The sequence below is a fragment of the Terrapene carolina genome, unplaced genomic scaffold (genome assembly GCF_002925995.2).
Source record: "Terrapene carolina triunguis isolate 2854851 unplaced genomic scaffold, T_m_triunguis-2.0 Scaffold139, whole genome shotgun sequence".
NCBI classification, from domain to species: Eukaryota; Metazoa; Chordata; order Testudines; family Emydidae; genus Terrapene; species Terrapene triunguis.
In genome coordinates this window covers 11,467,048-11,484,977 of record NW_020664490.1, presented here as the reverse complement: position 1 = coordinate 11,484,977, position 17,930 = coordinate 11,467,048, and the positions used below count along the sequence as shown (strand labels likewise).

The following is a 17,930-nucleotide window of genomic DNA, read 5'->3' as shown; positions in this document are numbered from 1 at the left end:
TGTGACGGTGGAGGGTCCCAGAACCCAGGCTCCTGCCCAAGCCCAAACATCTACACTGCAATTTTATAGCCCCGCAGCCCGAGCCCTGCGAGCCTGAGTCAGCTGACGTGGGCCAGCTGCAAGTATTTTATTGCGGTTTAGACATGCCCATGAAACTGAAATGCTGTTTCTGCATTAAGTGTCATAGTTTCTGTAGACTTTTTGCACCACCTCTCTTGCTAAATGGACACTATCATGGCTGACAGGCCCAAGTTTAATTGAATATAATCTAATCTTTTCAAACTGTCTTCATCTAGGAAAACCTCTCGTAGAAAGAATTTTTTTGTGTGTCATTAACCTACCTTCTCACAAGAATAGAGTACAGCATCCATGCACGTGCTGAGAACTTTTGTCCAATTGTGCTAACCTAATCAAAGCCAGTAAGTTTAGTTTTAGGTTGAGCTTCAGCAGTTGTGGCCAAGCCATGTTGTTTCTAGGATGGAGATGCAAAAATGGCTGGGGGCAGGCACTTCAGGGATCAGGGACGTGAAAAATCTGGCATTGAGTTAGAGGGGAAATACACGCTACAAGAACTTTAAAGCCTATTGCAAGCTATGAGATCTCCTCATCTCTTAAAGATGAGGATATGAAAGTACAGAACTTAAGGACCCAATTTTCAGAGGTGCAGAGCTCCCACAACTGCTGTTGACTTAAATTGGAATTGTGGTGGTCAGTACCTCTGAAAATCAGTTTCTAGGCGAGTGATTTGTCCAAGGTCACAAAGGAAGACTGTAGCAGAGCCAAGAATAGAACCCATAATCTTAGAGCATAAGACTACTCATCTGTTCCTAAGGGGAAAAAAAAGTAATTAAATTTTATAGACCTATTTCTATTAGTTCCTTTGCATTAATGTTAAAGAAATGTCCATGATAAGCACAGCCCTAAAGTGTACTCCCTCAAAATATATTATTTTCTGACAGTCTCTTTTAACTTCAAGGAGTATCTATTACTTCAGGAGGCTGATACAACAGCTGTGCTGCAAGCAGGAGGAAACCAATGAGTATAGTTGCTGTCTGGTCTTTTCAAAGAAAATACAGGCGCCCTTAAAGGGGAAACGATCAATCTTCTTTTGTTTGAAATTCATCAGTTTCAAATAACTCCAGTTGCTGATGCCCTCTAAATAGTATGTAGTAAATAGTATAAATTCCTTTTAAAAACATATGAGGATTTTGCGGCTCCTCTGACTGTTTAAGGGACTCTTCCAGCAAGAGAGAAATGAGAGAGAAAGTGAAAATGACTATACACCACATACAGTCAAATATGCAGAATAAACTGGGTGGGGGGGGAGGAAATAGAGAAATATGACTTCACTCTAATAGGAATTTTAGGTGATGTGTGTAACTGTAATAGGTACCAAATTTTCAGGAACAGGTGACTTTTTTCAATTTGGTGTCCTAACCTGCTTTAGTCAGAGGTACTGCTGTGGAGTTAGCCTTATGCTATAGCTTGCTTTATGGTAATTTACAGAGTAATACCCCTAAGGCTTTCTGATGTTTATAAAACTTGGAACCCCTTATCAAGAATGCTTGCTGTGTTCGTGGAGAAAAGAGTGACTTATATTTTTCCATGACTCTCTGCAAATATTCCAAAATGGCAAATTTGTCTAAAACAAGAATAATTTAGGTTTTTTTCCTTTGATATCTAATGTGGCTTTCAACAAATTTCTCTTCTAGTTTCACTGTGTATATTTGCATCCAGTCATTGCATGTTTTATTAATAGATTTGCCCTAGTTAGCTATTTGGAAGCATAATTCACCCTTTAGAAACAGCATTAATTATTAAATAAAACAATTTCTGCACAAAACTATTGGGCTCTTACAATCCAATAACTGAGACTCCCTTTGGATAAATCTGGGCCCTGATGCATTTGCCATGTGTAACTTGGCTGGAGCTGAGCAGCCAGTCTGGCTGTGTACCATGGAGGCTGTATGCATCTCCTGAGAGTGAGTGGAGATAAGGTGGGGGGCAGGGAGAAACCCAGCTTCTTCCTGCTGCTGCCCAACAAAGTCAGTGATTCCATCCCAGCAGGCCTCTAGTCAATATTAGGGAGACAGTTTGTATTCATGGTGCCTCCACAAGGTCCCTGCAAGTGGGGGAGGGGTATGTTCATTCTGGCTCAGAGCAGCAGGGAATCCTTAATGGACTCATATACCACTCCCGGCTGATGATCTCATTCTGAGATTGTCCACTGGGGACTGGAGAGAAGCTGCTGTCGGAGAGGAAGGATAGTCTTGATGCTGCACAGGGACTCTGGGATCTGCATTGTATTACCATCTCGGCTATGGGTTTCCTGCAAGATGTGGCCAGGTTACTTAATTTCTGTGTGCCCTATTTCCCCATCAGTAAAATGGGGAAAGTACCTCCCTAGTATTAATGAATTTATCCTCATGACACCCTTTTGCGTTAGGAAAGTGCTCCAATACTATAGCGATCAGGGGGAGGAGGGGCAGCGGGGTGCTGTAGAAAAGCCAACAAATAAGAGCCTATTTCAAGGGCACAACTGTCTGAGGACACTGATCCTGGCCTCCCTACCCACCCTTCATCAGCTCAACTCAGAGGAAAGAGGTCTGCTCCGGAGAATGCAGAGTCCTTTCATATGAGCACTCAACTTCTGCAGAATCCTCCCCTGCCCTCTCTGCTGGGCTGACTGGATTCAGGATCATTTGGCACAGTGTAGAGCTGAGTTACATAGGAGGAAAGAGACTAATATGTCCTTTCTTCCTGTGTAACTGGGATCCTGGATTTGGCCCTTAGCTCTCACTTTGAGAGAATAAAACTAAAGCTGGCATCAGTCTCCACTTAGAACTTCTTTTCTCTTGTTAGGTTGTCACAGCCTGAACATTAACTGCAGCTTTGCATATTGATTTTAAAAAATATCCACTCTGCCCTTCTTTCGCAGAATGTTCTAGCCTTTCAGATGAATCTTTAAGTAGGCTAAAAATTAGGAAATAGTGTATTTATCTCATGTCTTTTTGGTAAATAATATTTTATAGATATTTTGTTGTCGAAGACCTGAACTAACAATGGTGTTGTAGTGATTTGTCTAGAAAAACGTACATGACTGGTACACAATAAATCTTTCAAGTTTTTCCTCCGTTTTTAACTCCCCCCCCCCCAATATTCTAAAAGCATTAAGGGGCTAATCCTGCAAAGTCATAGTCAAAGTCATAGAGATTAAGGATAAAACCACCAGATCTAGTCCAACTTCCTATATATCACAGGCCAGTACCCGCACACTAAACCAACTCCCAGTGACATCAGGAGGAGGATGTACAGCATCTGGCAGGACTGTGTCCTGACATTGCACAATCACTCTTGTGCCTCTCACATCACCTACACATCATACAAATATGACCTCTCCTCCCTTAGAGTTCAAAATTATTTTACATCAAAAATAATCACAACTAAAGTTCTAGAAAGTAACTTGGACTAAAGGAATGAAACCAACATAACTTTAGGTTTCTTGCATGAATAATTTTTTGTCCAATATTTTTGGAGCTTTGTTGCACATTTGAGCTTCAGTAAATCAAGAGATATGTCATGCCCAAGGCTAACTTCTTAAAGCAGAACAATCTTCACTCCAAAAAGTTAGCGTTCAGCATTTAACACTATTCAAAATTAATAGCTTTTTTTTTAAATGGAAGTCTTCACTTCATTATTATCGACCTGTATTCTGAGTTGGTGTCTACAGTGAGCCATCACAGCTGAATACTTCATAAACCCTTTAGACGTTTGAGATTTCTAATTCAATTAGTACCAACCCAACTGTAACTGTGCAAAGTGCCCTCTTAACTGTAACTTGAATTTCTGTCACATCAAACACAAAAGGATGAACTGTTGAGAAAGTCCTGAGAGGAGTGGAGTCAGGGGAGAAACTACGGAACCAACATCCAGTTTTGTAGTTAAAAGTGACTCCATGCTGAGCTTCTTGCATATGTGGAAGAGGCCAGCTGCTCCCGCAGGCAAGGCCCCAGGAATTCCTCCCCTCAGATAAAGGGAGAAGCAGCCTTTTGTGCATGCTACGGAGAGCAAGTGCTGAGTTAGCAGGGCAGCAGGAGAGAGTGCCGCGGCTTCTTTTGGAGCGCTGGACCCTGTCAGTGCTGCTCCTGAAAAGAGAGAAGCAGTTATCCAAGAGAGAGCTAGATTTTATTTTGGTCTCTCTCAGCAGCCTGTTAACATACCTCACTGAAGGAACGAGTGTTGAGAGCACATTCTCTCTCAGTTGTGAGCCAAATATCTTTTACTAACAATAAATGTGGCAATGTAAACACTGTAGATGTCCTGCTGCTAGACTGGACGGAGTGTAAGGTTTTAAAACTTTAATTTTTAAGTAGCTAGCAAGCCACCGAAAACGAATGGCTACAGTATTTTCAGTGTTTCTTCACCAACACCTTTTAATTTGGAGCTTTTTATTTCTGTTTTCTCATCCCACACCATGGGAGGGCGGGGGGTGGGGGATGTCAAAAAATCATCCTGAAAATCAGATCCAAATGTTTACTTGGATTGGATCTCTTTGTGTCCTACCACTTCCACCTTTCCATTTCTGTTTCACAGGTATTGACCAGAGTATCTCCTTCTCCTTCATGTTAAATCTTTCAGCAGTCTGGGAGTACAATTTCTTATTTGCAATATCAGAATTTGACGTATAGGTGCTCATAAACAGGAAAACATAGGTAGAATTGAAATACTTTAGGTGCTCAGATACTATCAGGATAAGGGCCATAGACATGCCTAGATAAACTAGCATGGGGTGCTTTTAAACTCCTTTCATTAATGTTTGTGAAGTGCTTTGAAATCCATAGACAAAAGGTATTATAGACATGCAAAGCCATATAAAGGAGTATTATATTGGTCTTATAGCATTATAAATTACTATGCATGCATCCTATTTAGAATTAAAGGGGAGAGATTTTGTTGGGATTATTTTTAGAACTGCCTTTTGGATAGTCTTTTGCATACATACCAGTACAAACCAAATGTTTTTGAAAAAAATTTCCGATACAGCTAAGTTTTGACATTTATCTGAAATGAGAGCAATCTCCAAACAAAGAGCATATGCTTTGTTTTAGGTTTTGAATCTGATTAACCACTAATCTATTTCTCAGAATTAGATGAGGCACATTTTTTAAATTAAAACTTAAAAGAAAGTTAAAAGGCTTACATTAAAAGCATAACAGAGACAGTTGGGAATTACTTGTTTCCAGATTTAAAGAGAAGATATTTCTGTTTCTACAACTACAATCCTAACCGGAAAGATTATTAACTTTTTTATTTTGTTTTTCTTTTTTAAAACCATAAACCACTGAAGGAAGCTTAGCCAATCAGATGGCTACACTGGCAGATAGTAAATTTTAAGTCAGACATATTGGCCTTTTCTGACCCAAAGGGATCTCTTAAAAGTTCCTTGCATCTTGGATTCCTTTTCCTGCAGGAAGGAATCAAATATGCCAGGTGTTGTTTGATGAATCCTTGCTAGTCAAATGAGGGAAATTCCAAGTGTATTTTTATTCCTCTCAGTGATTGACAGTTAGATGCTTTATGTACCTCTATGACTGGTTAAATTTATGTTTATTAGGCAACTCACAGCTGATTGGTGGGAAGAAACATTTTGTTTGTATAATTTTGCCTGAAGAGGGTGCCTCATGTTGTGGTACCAACTGTTTCTTTTTAAAATGATGCTGAGCTAGTGAACATTTTAAAAATAATTAACTTTCATTTGTTTCTCCAGTATAAACACTAAGTGTGCACTTTTATCTCAAATATTACTGGTAAAATGGCACCTTCTTATTCCACAGATCCGAGTCTTACTGTAGCTGCTCACTTTAGTGACACAAGTTTTGTCCCTCCTCTTAGTCCTGCAGAGCCAATACAAGTAAGGGAATGAGTTGGATTTGCTGCAGAGTTATTTGTTAACTAAGGCCTGGCCTAAACTTAACTGTTGGCTAGGAGAGTTTAAAAAAAAAAAAAAAAAAAAAAAAACTAAACAAACCACATCCCTAACCAACATAGCCATACCAGGGGAGAGGGGAAACAACCTTGTGTAGATGTAGGCATACACTGGCAAATTTTTGCTGGTATCTTTTCATTTGGGGGACTCTTGCTAGTATAATCTGTCTCCTCTAAATAGGCTTGCCACTATAACTATATCGACAAACCCTTGCCAGTCTAGATAAGGCCTACATTCCAGGGCCGCCCAGAGGATTCAGGGGGCCTGGGGCAAAGCAATTTCGGGGGCCCCTTCCATAAAAAAAAAGTTGCAATACTATAGAATACTATATTCTCGTGGGGGCCCCTGCGGCAAATTGCCCCACTTGCTCCCCCCCCAACCCCCCGGGCAGCCCTGCTACGTTCCAGATAGTCACATGTGTATAACAAAGGGCCTAACTTTGTCCTGGAGAACACTTATTGCTGGTGATGATGCACGAACAGGAAAAAGCCCAGCTGGAGTTTCAGAACCCAGGGTGAGTTTGCAGGGCCAGCAGGATAAACATATTGGAAGTTGAGCACAGTTGATTTGGAAATTGATAAGATTGCTTGTGCACACAGTAACGGGATTCCCGGGGTGCAGCGTGGGATTGTGGGACTGCTGTGCCCCCTGAACTCTCTCCAGCCTGGGCTGTCTCTCACAATGCCTTGCTAGTGACAAGCAGCAAACCCCTCCAGGCGCTGTTATCACTCAGCACAACAGCATGTGGAGTCCCACACCCAGTTATATTGCCTTTCTCTGTGTGATTCATATATTCATGCATCAGAGCCAAATCCCTCCCACCACTGTACCCCAGGAATATACTGTCTTGTACTGCTCAAGATGAGTAGTGCAACTTTATTAATTGGTTCACCACTTCATCAATGGAAAGTGGGATATACACCAGCCTTTGTAAACCTGAGCAGATTTGCCACACACTTCATCCAGACTCACTGGTAAAGATAAACATTTAAACGAATGTATTTACTATAAAAGATAGGTTTAATGTGATGGACAAAAAGTCAGAGTTAGTTACCAAAAGAAATAAAATATAAGTACGCAGTCTAAACTCTCAGCCCTATTCGATTGGGCAGCAACTAGATTAAGCAGTTTTTCTCACCCCACTGGATATTGCAGTCTTTAATATACAGATTTGTCCCTTAAATCTGGGTCAGTCTCCTCAGTTGGAGTCTTCAGTCTTCTTCTCAGTGTCTTTGTTGTTTGCAGCATAGGTGGGGGCAGGAGAAAAGGCCCCCCATGTGGTCACTGTGTCTGTTTTATAACCTCAGTCCCATGTGCTTGAGGAGCACAAGTCCAGGCATGTCTGGGGACATTGCTGAGTCTCCAGGCAAGGGTGAGCAATTCCCCTGGTGTGGCCTCATGCATGTGAGTCATTGAATTGTAGCTCCCTTGCTGGACAATGGTTGTTGATGGGCTGATTGATACCCTGCCCAGGTGTTAGTTACTTTCCTTGCTGTTGCCTCTGGGGAGCTAATATCTGGCTGATTCCCCAATTTACAACATGTTTTAGTGACAACCATAGAACCCAATTCTCATAACTTCATATGCATTAATGATCTACATATATGGATAGAGAAATAACTTGCAGCAGATCATAACCTTTCCCCTGATACCGTACAAAGCATGTTTTATATGTTAGATCAAAATCATATATAAATGAGGAATATGGGGGTTACAGGGCGCTCCCCCAAGGTACAGAATGTCTCACACACTGTTTCGAATTGTGTTCTGACGTGTTAACTAAGGGTATGTCTACACTACAGGATTAATCCGAATTTAGATAATTCGAATTTGGGAAACAGGTTGTATAAATTCGATTGTGCGCGGCCACACTAAGCACCTTAATTCGGTTTTTAACCACATTAATTCGGTGGTGTGCGGCCACACTACCCCATTAATTTAAACACAGTAATTCGGTGGTGTGCGGCCACACTAACCCTAATTCGAATTAACAAAATCGATTTAGGCTCTACTCCGCTCGTCGAGGTGGAGTACAGAAATCGATTTTAAGTGCCCTTTAATTCGAATTAACTGGCTCTGTAGTGTGGACGGGTGAAGGGTTAATTCGGATTAACGCAGCTAAATCCGAATTAAAGTCGTAGTGTAGACCAGGCCAAAAACAATCTTAACTTGTGGCATAGGTAAAGGAACACATTCTGAGGGTTAAATACAACCAGGAACAAATGTTTACTCCTTTGTCAATGCTACAATTTAAGATCATGCTCATTATCCTGTGTTAGAACACAATTAGAAATAAGTGCACTGCTGGATCTCCCTAAAGCAGTCCTGGCTCTCATAAATCTCCAAGATTATGAACCTGAGTCACAAATGGCAGGTGCACTTCCTTAACCGGGGTGCAGATATCACACTTGCCAACTAATAAGGTTACGACCTCCAAATCCACCAGCGTCACTTTGCTCTTTCCCAGATTAAGCCTCAGCTAGTTCACCCTTGTTCATATTGTGATTATAGAAAGACTGTAGGTTCCAGTGCACCATCTGGGTCTGACGAGATGTAGAACTAGTTATCATCAGTTTACTGAATACATTGCAATCTATTTCCTCACTAACTCTAGTAGTGGATGTGCATACACATTGAAATGTACCCCAGTAGTATCTCACCCATGAGTCCTTTTCCTTTAGGCATTAAACGGGAGGAGGGAGTGGTTCAAGGTTAGGACATGTTCATCATCACATGTAGTGGGGGCGGGAGGGAGTACTGTCTCTGATTTTTGCCAGGGATGTTAGTCCTTTACTTTCCTGGTCACTAAAATTTGTTCATAGTTTTTTTTTTTAATGTCCCTCCAGCAGGATAGTGATGTCCTGGCATTGCATTAATCAATTTCTATAAGGTGGTAAAACTTACAATAGTGTATAGCTGATGATTGAACTCTGTTCATTAGTTCCCTAGGCTGAGCAGCATTTTTAGACCAGTTAGTGCAGTGTAATTCATTGGACAATTAAATGAACGGTCTCTATTAAGATTTCTAGTCAGTTAATACATGTAATGGGTATTATGAGAATTATATATATTAGAGCAGTGATCACCAACCTGTTGATCACGATCGACGGGTTGATCCTGGAGACTCTCCCAGTTGATTGCGATATCTGGCAGCGCAGCAGGGCTGCCTGCCGCTAATGCACCTTCCCTGCCTGCCGCAACCCCACACCACTCCTGGAAGCAGCCAGCACGCCCTTGCAGCCCTGTGGGGCCAGGAGGGGGGGAAGAGGCAGGGGTTTCCGTGCACTGGTCCTGCCGCAGTTCCCATTGGCTAGGAACGGGGAGCTGTGGCCAATGGGAACTGCGGAGGCGGTGCCTGCAGAGAGGGGCGGTGCCTGCAGAGAGGGGCGGTGCCTGCGGGGGTGGTGCCTGCAGGGGCCGCAGAGGTGCACTACTGGCTGGCAAGGTGGCCTTGCTCGTGATGGGGAGGAGGTGCCAATATGCCTAAGTGGGGCCGGGACAGGCAGGGAGCCTGCCTTAGCCCCGCTGTGCCATTGGCTGGGAGCCGCCCGAGGTAAATGTTCCCCTCCGGGAGCCAATACCTCATATCCCCTCCTGCACCCCAACCCCCTGCCGCAGCCTGGTGAAAGTGAGTGAGGGTGGGGGAGATCGAGCAACGGAGGGTGAAGGATGGAGTGAGCGGGGCGGGGCCTCAGGGAACGGGCGAGGTAGATCCTGGGTTGCCCTGAAATTCAAAAAGTGATCTTGGGCATAAAAAGGTTGGAGACCACTTTATTAGAGCTAAAAGATCGTTTACAGCTATTTTGAGGTGAATATAACAAATGAATATATCTTTGCTTACAAATCTAAAATGTCAGCCAAAAATGACAAGTAATACAAATCTAGAATTTCAATAGAAGAAACTGGAATAATTATGCAGGGTTAATAAACAGTGTTCAGTTCTCAGTTGTTTGTGGGTTGGTGGCTGGGTTTTGTTTTAAACAATTTTTAAACAGCAACATCACTTGGAACAGATTCAGAACATTCAGACAAATTCATTTACTGCAATAATTGCTTTTGTGGTAGATAATAGGTAGGGTGACCAGATGTCCCGATTTTTGGGTCTTTTTCTTATATAGGCTCCTATAACCCCCCCCCACCCCCGTCCCGATTTTTCACACTTGCTGTCTGATCACCCTACTAATAGGCCCTATTCCCACTCGGAAATCATCCTGATTTGAGATTATTGAAAAACCCCGGTTCCCTAGCTAACTTAACTCTGCCTCCAAATTAAAAGGTGTTGGTGAAGAAACACTGAAAATACTGTAGCCATTCGTTTTCGGTGGCTCGTTTTTCTTAATATATATGTGCAATGTGGCTGAGTTACAGTTGCCATGGGAACCATTAGTTTGAATTTCCTATTTTAGTGATGTAGTGAACAGGCCAATGTGTAATCACTTGTGTTTGACTGTGATTGGCAGTATCTGACTGTATGTGTGTTCTGTCTATGTAATCTATCTGGATTACTACACTAGAATTTATTTTGAGGTATATTCTTGCTGCTTCACTAATTGTAATGTATTATTTTTAATTATGCTAAAGTCCTATAGGTTTTTGTCTGAAAGGAGGGTGGTTTGGAGTGGAATGGGGGAAGCAGCATTTCTAACTCAGCTGACAATCTGCAAAAGTTTGTGTCTTTTGCATGCTACTGACCATCTTTCTACAACAGCCTCTGTCAAAATACCATAAAGATTAGAGGAAAGATTCAGAGTTTGCCATCTAGGGGAGTGGAAACTGCAGCTGCTTTAAGACATCTTTGCACCCTCTTGATCCTGGGCTGTTATGGGGGCTGGAGAGGCCCTCAGCATAATTTAGACAATCCCTCTCAGTTACAGCAGCCTCCCCATGCTGTCCTATGAGTTAACTTGCAGCGCTTCCTGGAATTTCCACAATGTTGTTTGATGCCGCTCCTCCCATCTCCAGCACACCACCTGCACAGGGACACATAAGGGGATCATGGGAGGACAGCTTTATGGCTACATTCTTCAATTCTTGCACCAGGGAATCCTCCCCATGCCAAATATGGGACTTATGGGCCCCTTTACGCGTCTCTGGCTAACACTTTTATGTAACATAAAGTGTCTAGAGCAGAGGCAAGGATCTTGCCCTAGATACGGGGGAGGGGGCAGAAGCAAGGCAGGTATTTAAGAATTTTATTTAAAAGCAAGAGTTTCTTTTAAATCTTAAACCCTTTAATTTCCCCCAATCAAACTCTCGTTTTCAAAGAGGCTGTAATAAAAAGGTAATCAGAAGCAGTGGGGAGTGATTTAAATGATTGATTTGCATTGCTTAACATTTTAAAATCTAGTTGAGGTTTTGTAAACTAATTTCAAAACTTGTGCTATGGCAAATTCAAATTAAAATGTATAACAAACTACATTATAAATGGTTTTGTTTATTTTCTTTGAATGTCAGCACTGTAAGGGTTTGAAAATTATTTACATTTTACAAAACTGCTATAGGGAAAATATAAAATACACCTCTACCTTGATATAACGCTGTCCTTGGGAGCCAAAAAATCTTACTGCGTTATAGGTGAAACCGCGTTATATCGAACTTGTTTTGATCTGCCGGAGTGCAAGGCCCCGCCCCCCTGGAGCACTGCTTTACCGCGTTATATCCGAATTCATGTTATATCGGGGTAGAGGTGTAGAGAGTTAAAGCTCTGATCCTTCTAATACTTAAGCTAGTATGTAACTGTCTACCTGAACGATCAAATTGACTTCAGTAGGACTGCTGGTACTTAAAGTTAAGCATGTGCATAAGCGTTTGCAGCATCATGGATAAAATTTATTTTTATTACACACTTCCTAGCGACATAAAACCTTTGTCTCATCAAAATAAAATTGCTTCAGTGTTAGCAATGAAAATTATTTAGACTTTAACAGTTATTGACAGGGTTGGTGGAATTCGATTTTTATTGGTAAATGTCGATCAACGTCATTTCCACGGTACACACACAAACCGCAAAAAAAAAATTCCATCAATAATCATCTAAATTTACAAATAGGCCAAGTAAGAAAAATGCTGCTTGAGAATTTAGAGTTTGATTTAAGAATATTTACTTTGTATATTTTGACGTGATGTTGACAATTTGTGTTTTAACAGTTCAAGAGCTTTAACTTTTTGAATTGCTACTTCTACTGTAATTAAATAATTGTCTGAGCCCTTTCCCATAATTTCTCATGACTGTGAAAATTTAGATAGATGAAAATTGAAAAAAATGCTTAAAAATAAACATTGATATTCTCCATTGAAATTATCAAAAAATATAATTTGAATTCTGTCACATCTAGTTATTGTGAACTCTTTATGCACAGAGGCCAAAATTGTTAAACCGTATTTGAGGACCTAATGGTAGTATTTTCAAAAGTACCGATGTGACTTGGGAGCACAAATCCCATTGACTTCAAACTGCAAACCGTGATGGAGGAGTACAGCCTGGTTATGTAAAGTATTTCAGCTGTCTTGACTTGTGGAAGTTCAATATACACAGGAAAGTGGTGTTGGTTGCAAATGTAGCTGGGACTATTTGCTTATCAGTCTTGTATTTGTGTATTTGGTATTCTTCCAGTAAATATGTTAGAGGCCCTGGACTTTCCTTCTTCAGCACAGATGAGCATTTTAAGTGTGAAACTTTTTTTGTAGAAAAAAAAATCTATGTAAAATCTGGAATTCTACTAATAATTAGGAAACCAATTAAGGAAACAGGTACAGAACACCCACTTCAGCAATTTAAGGCTATAAAATAGGAAGAAAGTCAAGAATTAACAACATGAAAATAAATTTTTTAAATCGTGATGATTTTTTTAATCCATCCTGCTCAGTAGCAGCCAACACCTCTCATTAGTTTCACATATTGGATGTTATATGAGAGTTAGGAGGTATGCACTCTTTAGCTAAAGCTGCCTTATGGCCTCTAAGCTCCTGAAGTTTTCAACAGGCACCCTCTTACTCTCCCACCCCCAAGAAAACCTTTTAAACTTGAAAATTGTCTTTACTTAAACTTTTAACCTCCCCCAACCTTTAACAATGGTTCTATGCCTTCTTATAGAAATATGGTAAATGTATATGTTGTCTTTTAAATCAAAGCAAGAGTGTACTTCAAATAGGACTATAATGGATATCCTGGTTGGACAGTTGAAGGCACAAATGTCTTATGTAACTATATATTTTTATTAGTTAGACAATGCAGTTGCTGAAAAGGAAGTGCTAATGTTTTATATCACACTAAAAATCAATAACAATTGATTTAGAGCATAAGTGTTTGCATTCTTTAACAACTTTTTGGCATTTAAAATAAGCCATTGCCTAGAAAATAGTCAAGAAACAGGGACTTTGTGAGTGACCTATATGAAAGTCTGAAATAAAATTGTCTTAATTCAGATAAGACACTTAATATTCATGAACTGTTTCAAAAAAGAACTCTGTTACTCTTGGCTGTCTTTCTAAGAACAAATGTTGAAGTGTAAAGAGAAACTTAATGACAGGTGAACAAGAAGTCAGAATATTTTGGGTTCAGTACTTAGTATATACAACTAAATATAGAGAAATACTGACTTACTAGAGATTTAAATTTATCTCTAGTCACCCTTGCAATGCATAAGTTATATGTAGATAGCTATTTACTGAAAATCACGTCCTTGATGTCTAATAGCGATCATCCATGTATCCCATTGACCTCAGTGAGAGCTGTGGATGCTCAGCTGTTATGAAAACCAGGCCTGAAGAATGCTGAGCAGATGAGGAATTTTAGCTGTACAAGTGAGGTGAAGAAATGAGTGACTCTTCATACTTAAAGTGTAGGTCTTATGATGTTCGTTGGTGCTAGACATAGTGCAATGAGAAGCTGTGTGAACTTGGCCAATGCACCTACTCCTGACTTCTGCTACCCCAATTATTCTAGTAGTGGATCTCATCTGAGCAGAGCCTGCCAGTAAAAATGATAGACTTGAAGAGAGAAAAGGCTCTATGCTGGTTGTTTATATGCACTCCCAGCTGTTCCTCAGCTCCCATTATTTCTCTGCTTCCTCACTTCCCTTCTGCATTGGTTTTTGACTCAAAGAAAACAAGGAGAGTGTATCACATCAGCATACAGCAGCATCAAGAAAGGGAAGAGGAGTTTCTGGTGCAGTTGAAATCCGAGAAAGCACTAGAGAAGTAGGTCGGTGCTGCGAGGAAGCTCTGCTGCCCCAATCTTTACAAAGATCTAAATCTCAACTGTGACCAAATGGAAAGTGTGAGTGCTGATACAAGCACTTCATCCTTTCTTTTAATGTATGTGTTGTGCAATGAGGTACTGGAATCTGTACCCTGGCTAGTTTCTGTCATTCAGCTATATAACGAATTGATCTTTCATGTGAATCTGACTTTCAGAGTATCAGTATAAACTTGATAACTGCAGACTAAGTGCCTTAAATTACACCAGAACAGAGATTTAATTAACACTGCAATGTTCTTTTTTCTGAAAATAAATACCAATGAATTTACTATTTCCTGTTCTATTTCAGGGCATTTGATGTGGAACTTCTTTACATAGCTCAGCGCTTGAAAATACCAATAGCAGAGGTTGCTGTCAACTGGACTGAAATTGATGGTGAGTAAATTGCGTACCCACCTCCCACCTCCTTGAGTATCAGTCCAGAAAGCAATACCTTTGTATCGTCCTCTAGTGACTCAAACACTTTTTTCCAAACTTGAGGACGTGTTGCATTGAGCCTTCTCTTCATACAGCCATCCAGTTGTAAAAGACCTGAATGCAGTAAGGCTGGCCAGCTTCCCCTGATGGCTCCGTTTCCAATTCTTCCTTTCTCCGGCCCCTTCTTGTGATGGGAGTGGTGAGAGTTTTGGAGCCACGTATAAGCTCCCCTAGGGCACCCTCTTTGCTTCAAGTTTCTTACAATGCCTGTTGCTTTCCAGATTGTAGGGAACTCTGCTATGAGATACAGAGAGAGCATATTCTACCTAGCATGATGTCTAGCCCTACTGAAGAAGGGTTAATTAAATTGTTTGGATATCTTAAGTTGCTTGGAGATTAGTGGGTTTGTGCTAGTGCTCTTAAGATTGTGTCTTGAGTGATTTAGGAAAGAAAAACAAACACACACTTTCTTCCAATGACCTTTGTTCAGGTTCTAAGTCTAGTTGCCTGAACAAAGTTTGATTTATTGTCCAGCAGTAAGTTTGTGTACATATGCCACCATAGCATATGTTGAGCCACTATCTATTTCTGACCTAGAATGTCCCACTCTCAGTATAATTTCAAATATAATTTAAATTTTAAAGCATTAACTTTTCAAGTGGAAATGTTTATTAAAGTCAAGGGCTAAATGCAGATGTTCTCTGGTTAAATCTCTCTTATTGATGCTAACTTTATTTAAGGTGAACACTTGTTTAAACATTGTCCCTCTGATTTTTTTTGTATCTTTTATTAATCATAGGTTCGAAGCTGGTTCCCTTTTGGAGCTGGCTGCAGATGGGCAGGGATCTTCTTTTTATACGACTGAGATATTTAACTGGTGCCTGGCGTCTCGAAACAAGCAAATCTAATTAGGTTATTTACATTCTCCAAATGCATTATTACACATAATGGAGCATGAGAACTATTTCAGTGAACTAAAATGTTGAAGAAAGATGAGGTAACTCTTCATTGCTGCTGTTACGTACTGCATTTTTGCAATATACGTATATTTTATAAAATTGCCAATAGTCAAATGTTTCTATAATCTGAAAGAAAAAGCATCTTTAAAAGACATATGTTTTGATCCCAGCATCTGTTTTTTCTTTTGTTCTGTAGCAGCTTTAAAGGTTCTTGCATAAATTCACCCAGATTAAATAAACAAATCTGCTTTTGTCTCACTGTGCACTTGGAATTCCCGTTGATGCACATTAAATGGAGCCCATATCCCATGATGTGCAATATTGTGGATGACCAAAGCTCTTTTTGTTTCTGTGTATTGAAACACACAAATACATTGTGATTTGGAACTGGTAATAGTGGTATTAAATTACTCGTATGTATTTAGGCTATTATTTTAAATCTTTAAATGGTATAGCTGGTATTAATGGATTTTGCTGTGTTATACAACTAATGTGCTGTTTTCCTGAGAACTCTTTCAGTAATCTCATAACATTCCAATTGTAATCTGTTTTGACCTGCAGTTTATAACACTTAAGTCTGAGATTTGACTTCATATTCACTCCCCATGGACCATAAAATTTCCAAAAGAAAGTACATTTAATTTTAAAATGCTGTCTTTTACAATTAGATACAATCTGTCATGTGTGTTAAGTATGTTTGGTTTTTAGCTGTGACGCTCATGAGCTTTCAGCTTTAAGGGCTGGGCTTTCTATTGATAAAGTATCTCAACCTATCATGCAGCATAACTTTAAAATGGCAATGTTAAAAATACTCATTTCCGATTGCCAAACAAGTAAACCAGTTTCCTGAAGCTACTGTAAAGGGTAATACGTTTCCCACTTTGGGAAGAAGTTGTTCCCAGGAGCTTGTTTAAAGCAAAGAAAATGGAGTGTACAACCAGTTGTACCTTCAGATATGTTACATTGGAATCTGTCTTTTCTCAGTTTACAAGTTGTTATACACTTCTAGGATTTGGTTCCTTTTAGAGTTACCTCAGTTTTATGGAGGATGAAGAAGTACTGAAATAAATTCTCAATGAACATGTTCAGTTTTTGTTTTGTAGTCTTCACTTCCTTTGGTATTCTGGTCCATATAGATCTGTCACTTCTGCTGAATGAGTTACATGACTGGTTGCTGCATTAACCAGAATAAAGTGATAACTGCTCACTTATGGTAAGTGTTCTATGCGCTACTGATGTGATAGGCAGGGCTGATAGTGCCACCTGTTAAGGTTGTTTGATGCTTCCCATTATAAGATCATGTTCTCAGTAGCTTATAACTTTGTCAAACGAACCATTTGGCTGAAGTTTTCCATGCAAGATGTCTGCTTCAGTCTGACTTTGAAAACTTCTGCCAAAAATATTCAGTTGCTTCTTAGAAAGAGGCTAGGGAAAACTATGTTTTACCCATGTAAAACATAGGTAGGGGAATTCAGTTGTTGGATTTTTCTTTAAACCAAGGAAACTACACACAAAATACCTGCATTAAAAGAATATTAATAAGCAATCCTTCCAGATTAAATATCACAGGATTTATAAGAAAAAACCATTCTATTAGATTATGGAAATTACTATGCATTTGAGCAACACTGATCATAAATCTATATTTAACAAAATAAAAATGAGAGGCTTAATAATTAGATCTCATCATAAAGCAGGCAAAAAACGGGAACTTCAAAATTATTTGTTTCACAGCATTCAAAATTGACCTACTTTAATCCTCTCCAAAATTTTCTGCAAGACTTTAATCAATATCTTCAAGTTTTGAATCATTACCCAAATTTTTCTTTTACTGAAAATAGTTTTCTGTAATAAAATGAAGATTTCAGTAAACGAAAAACTTCAGTGATTTTGAAAATGTACAAAAATTGATAAATGTGGCAGAAAGTTTTGTAAAAGAGTAAGTTTTTAATGAAAAGCTGTCAACTTTATCAAAAAAATTTTCACAGGCCATTTTCTGGAGAAAAATAGCTTTTCAAAAAGAAAACAATGAAAATTCTTTGCTAAAAATTTTGACAAGCTCTAAAATTCATCTAATTCTTTTACTCAGGATCCTTCCATTGTTGTTGAATAATATGAAGCAATGGTGGAGCAGAGACTCCATCATTAAGGATGTGTATAGATATCCAGTGTAATGCAACTTCACAATAAATTGTTTTCCCTGAAATTTTCCATATGTTGTCTTTTAGCACACTCACCTTATATATAATCTGACGACATTTGGAACATGACTGCTGCAGGAAAAAAACCTCAGTAGTAATTCTATTAA

The 17,930-nt window shown here is 39.6% G+C and overlaps 1 protein-coding gene across 2 annotated transcripts in view; it reads left to right on the top strand.

Moving 5' to 3' along the window:
- LOC113405020 (dolichyl-phosphate beta-glucosyltransferase-like) overlaps positions 1–16,027 on the top strand; it is a 43,065-nt gene extending 27,038 nt beyond the window's left edge. For both annotated transcript variants that reach the window (XM_026653469.1, XM_026653470.1), the window contains 2 exons: positions 14,536–14,621; positions 15,463–16,027. In XM_026653469.1, coding sequence (XP_026509254.1) covers positions 14,536–14,621; positions 15,463–15,575 — 199 coding nt within the window. In that variant the 3' untranslated portion in view covers positions 15,576–16,027. The remainder of the gene's footprint in view (positions 1–14,535; positions 14,622–15,462) is intronic.
- The last annotated feature ends 1,903 nt before the right edge of the window (positions 16,028–17,930 follow it).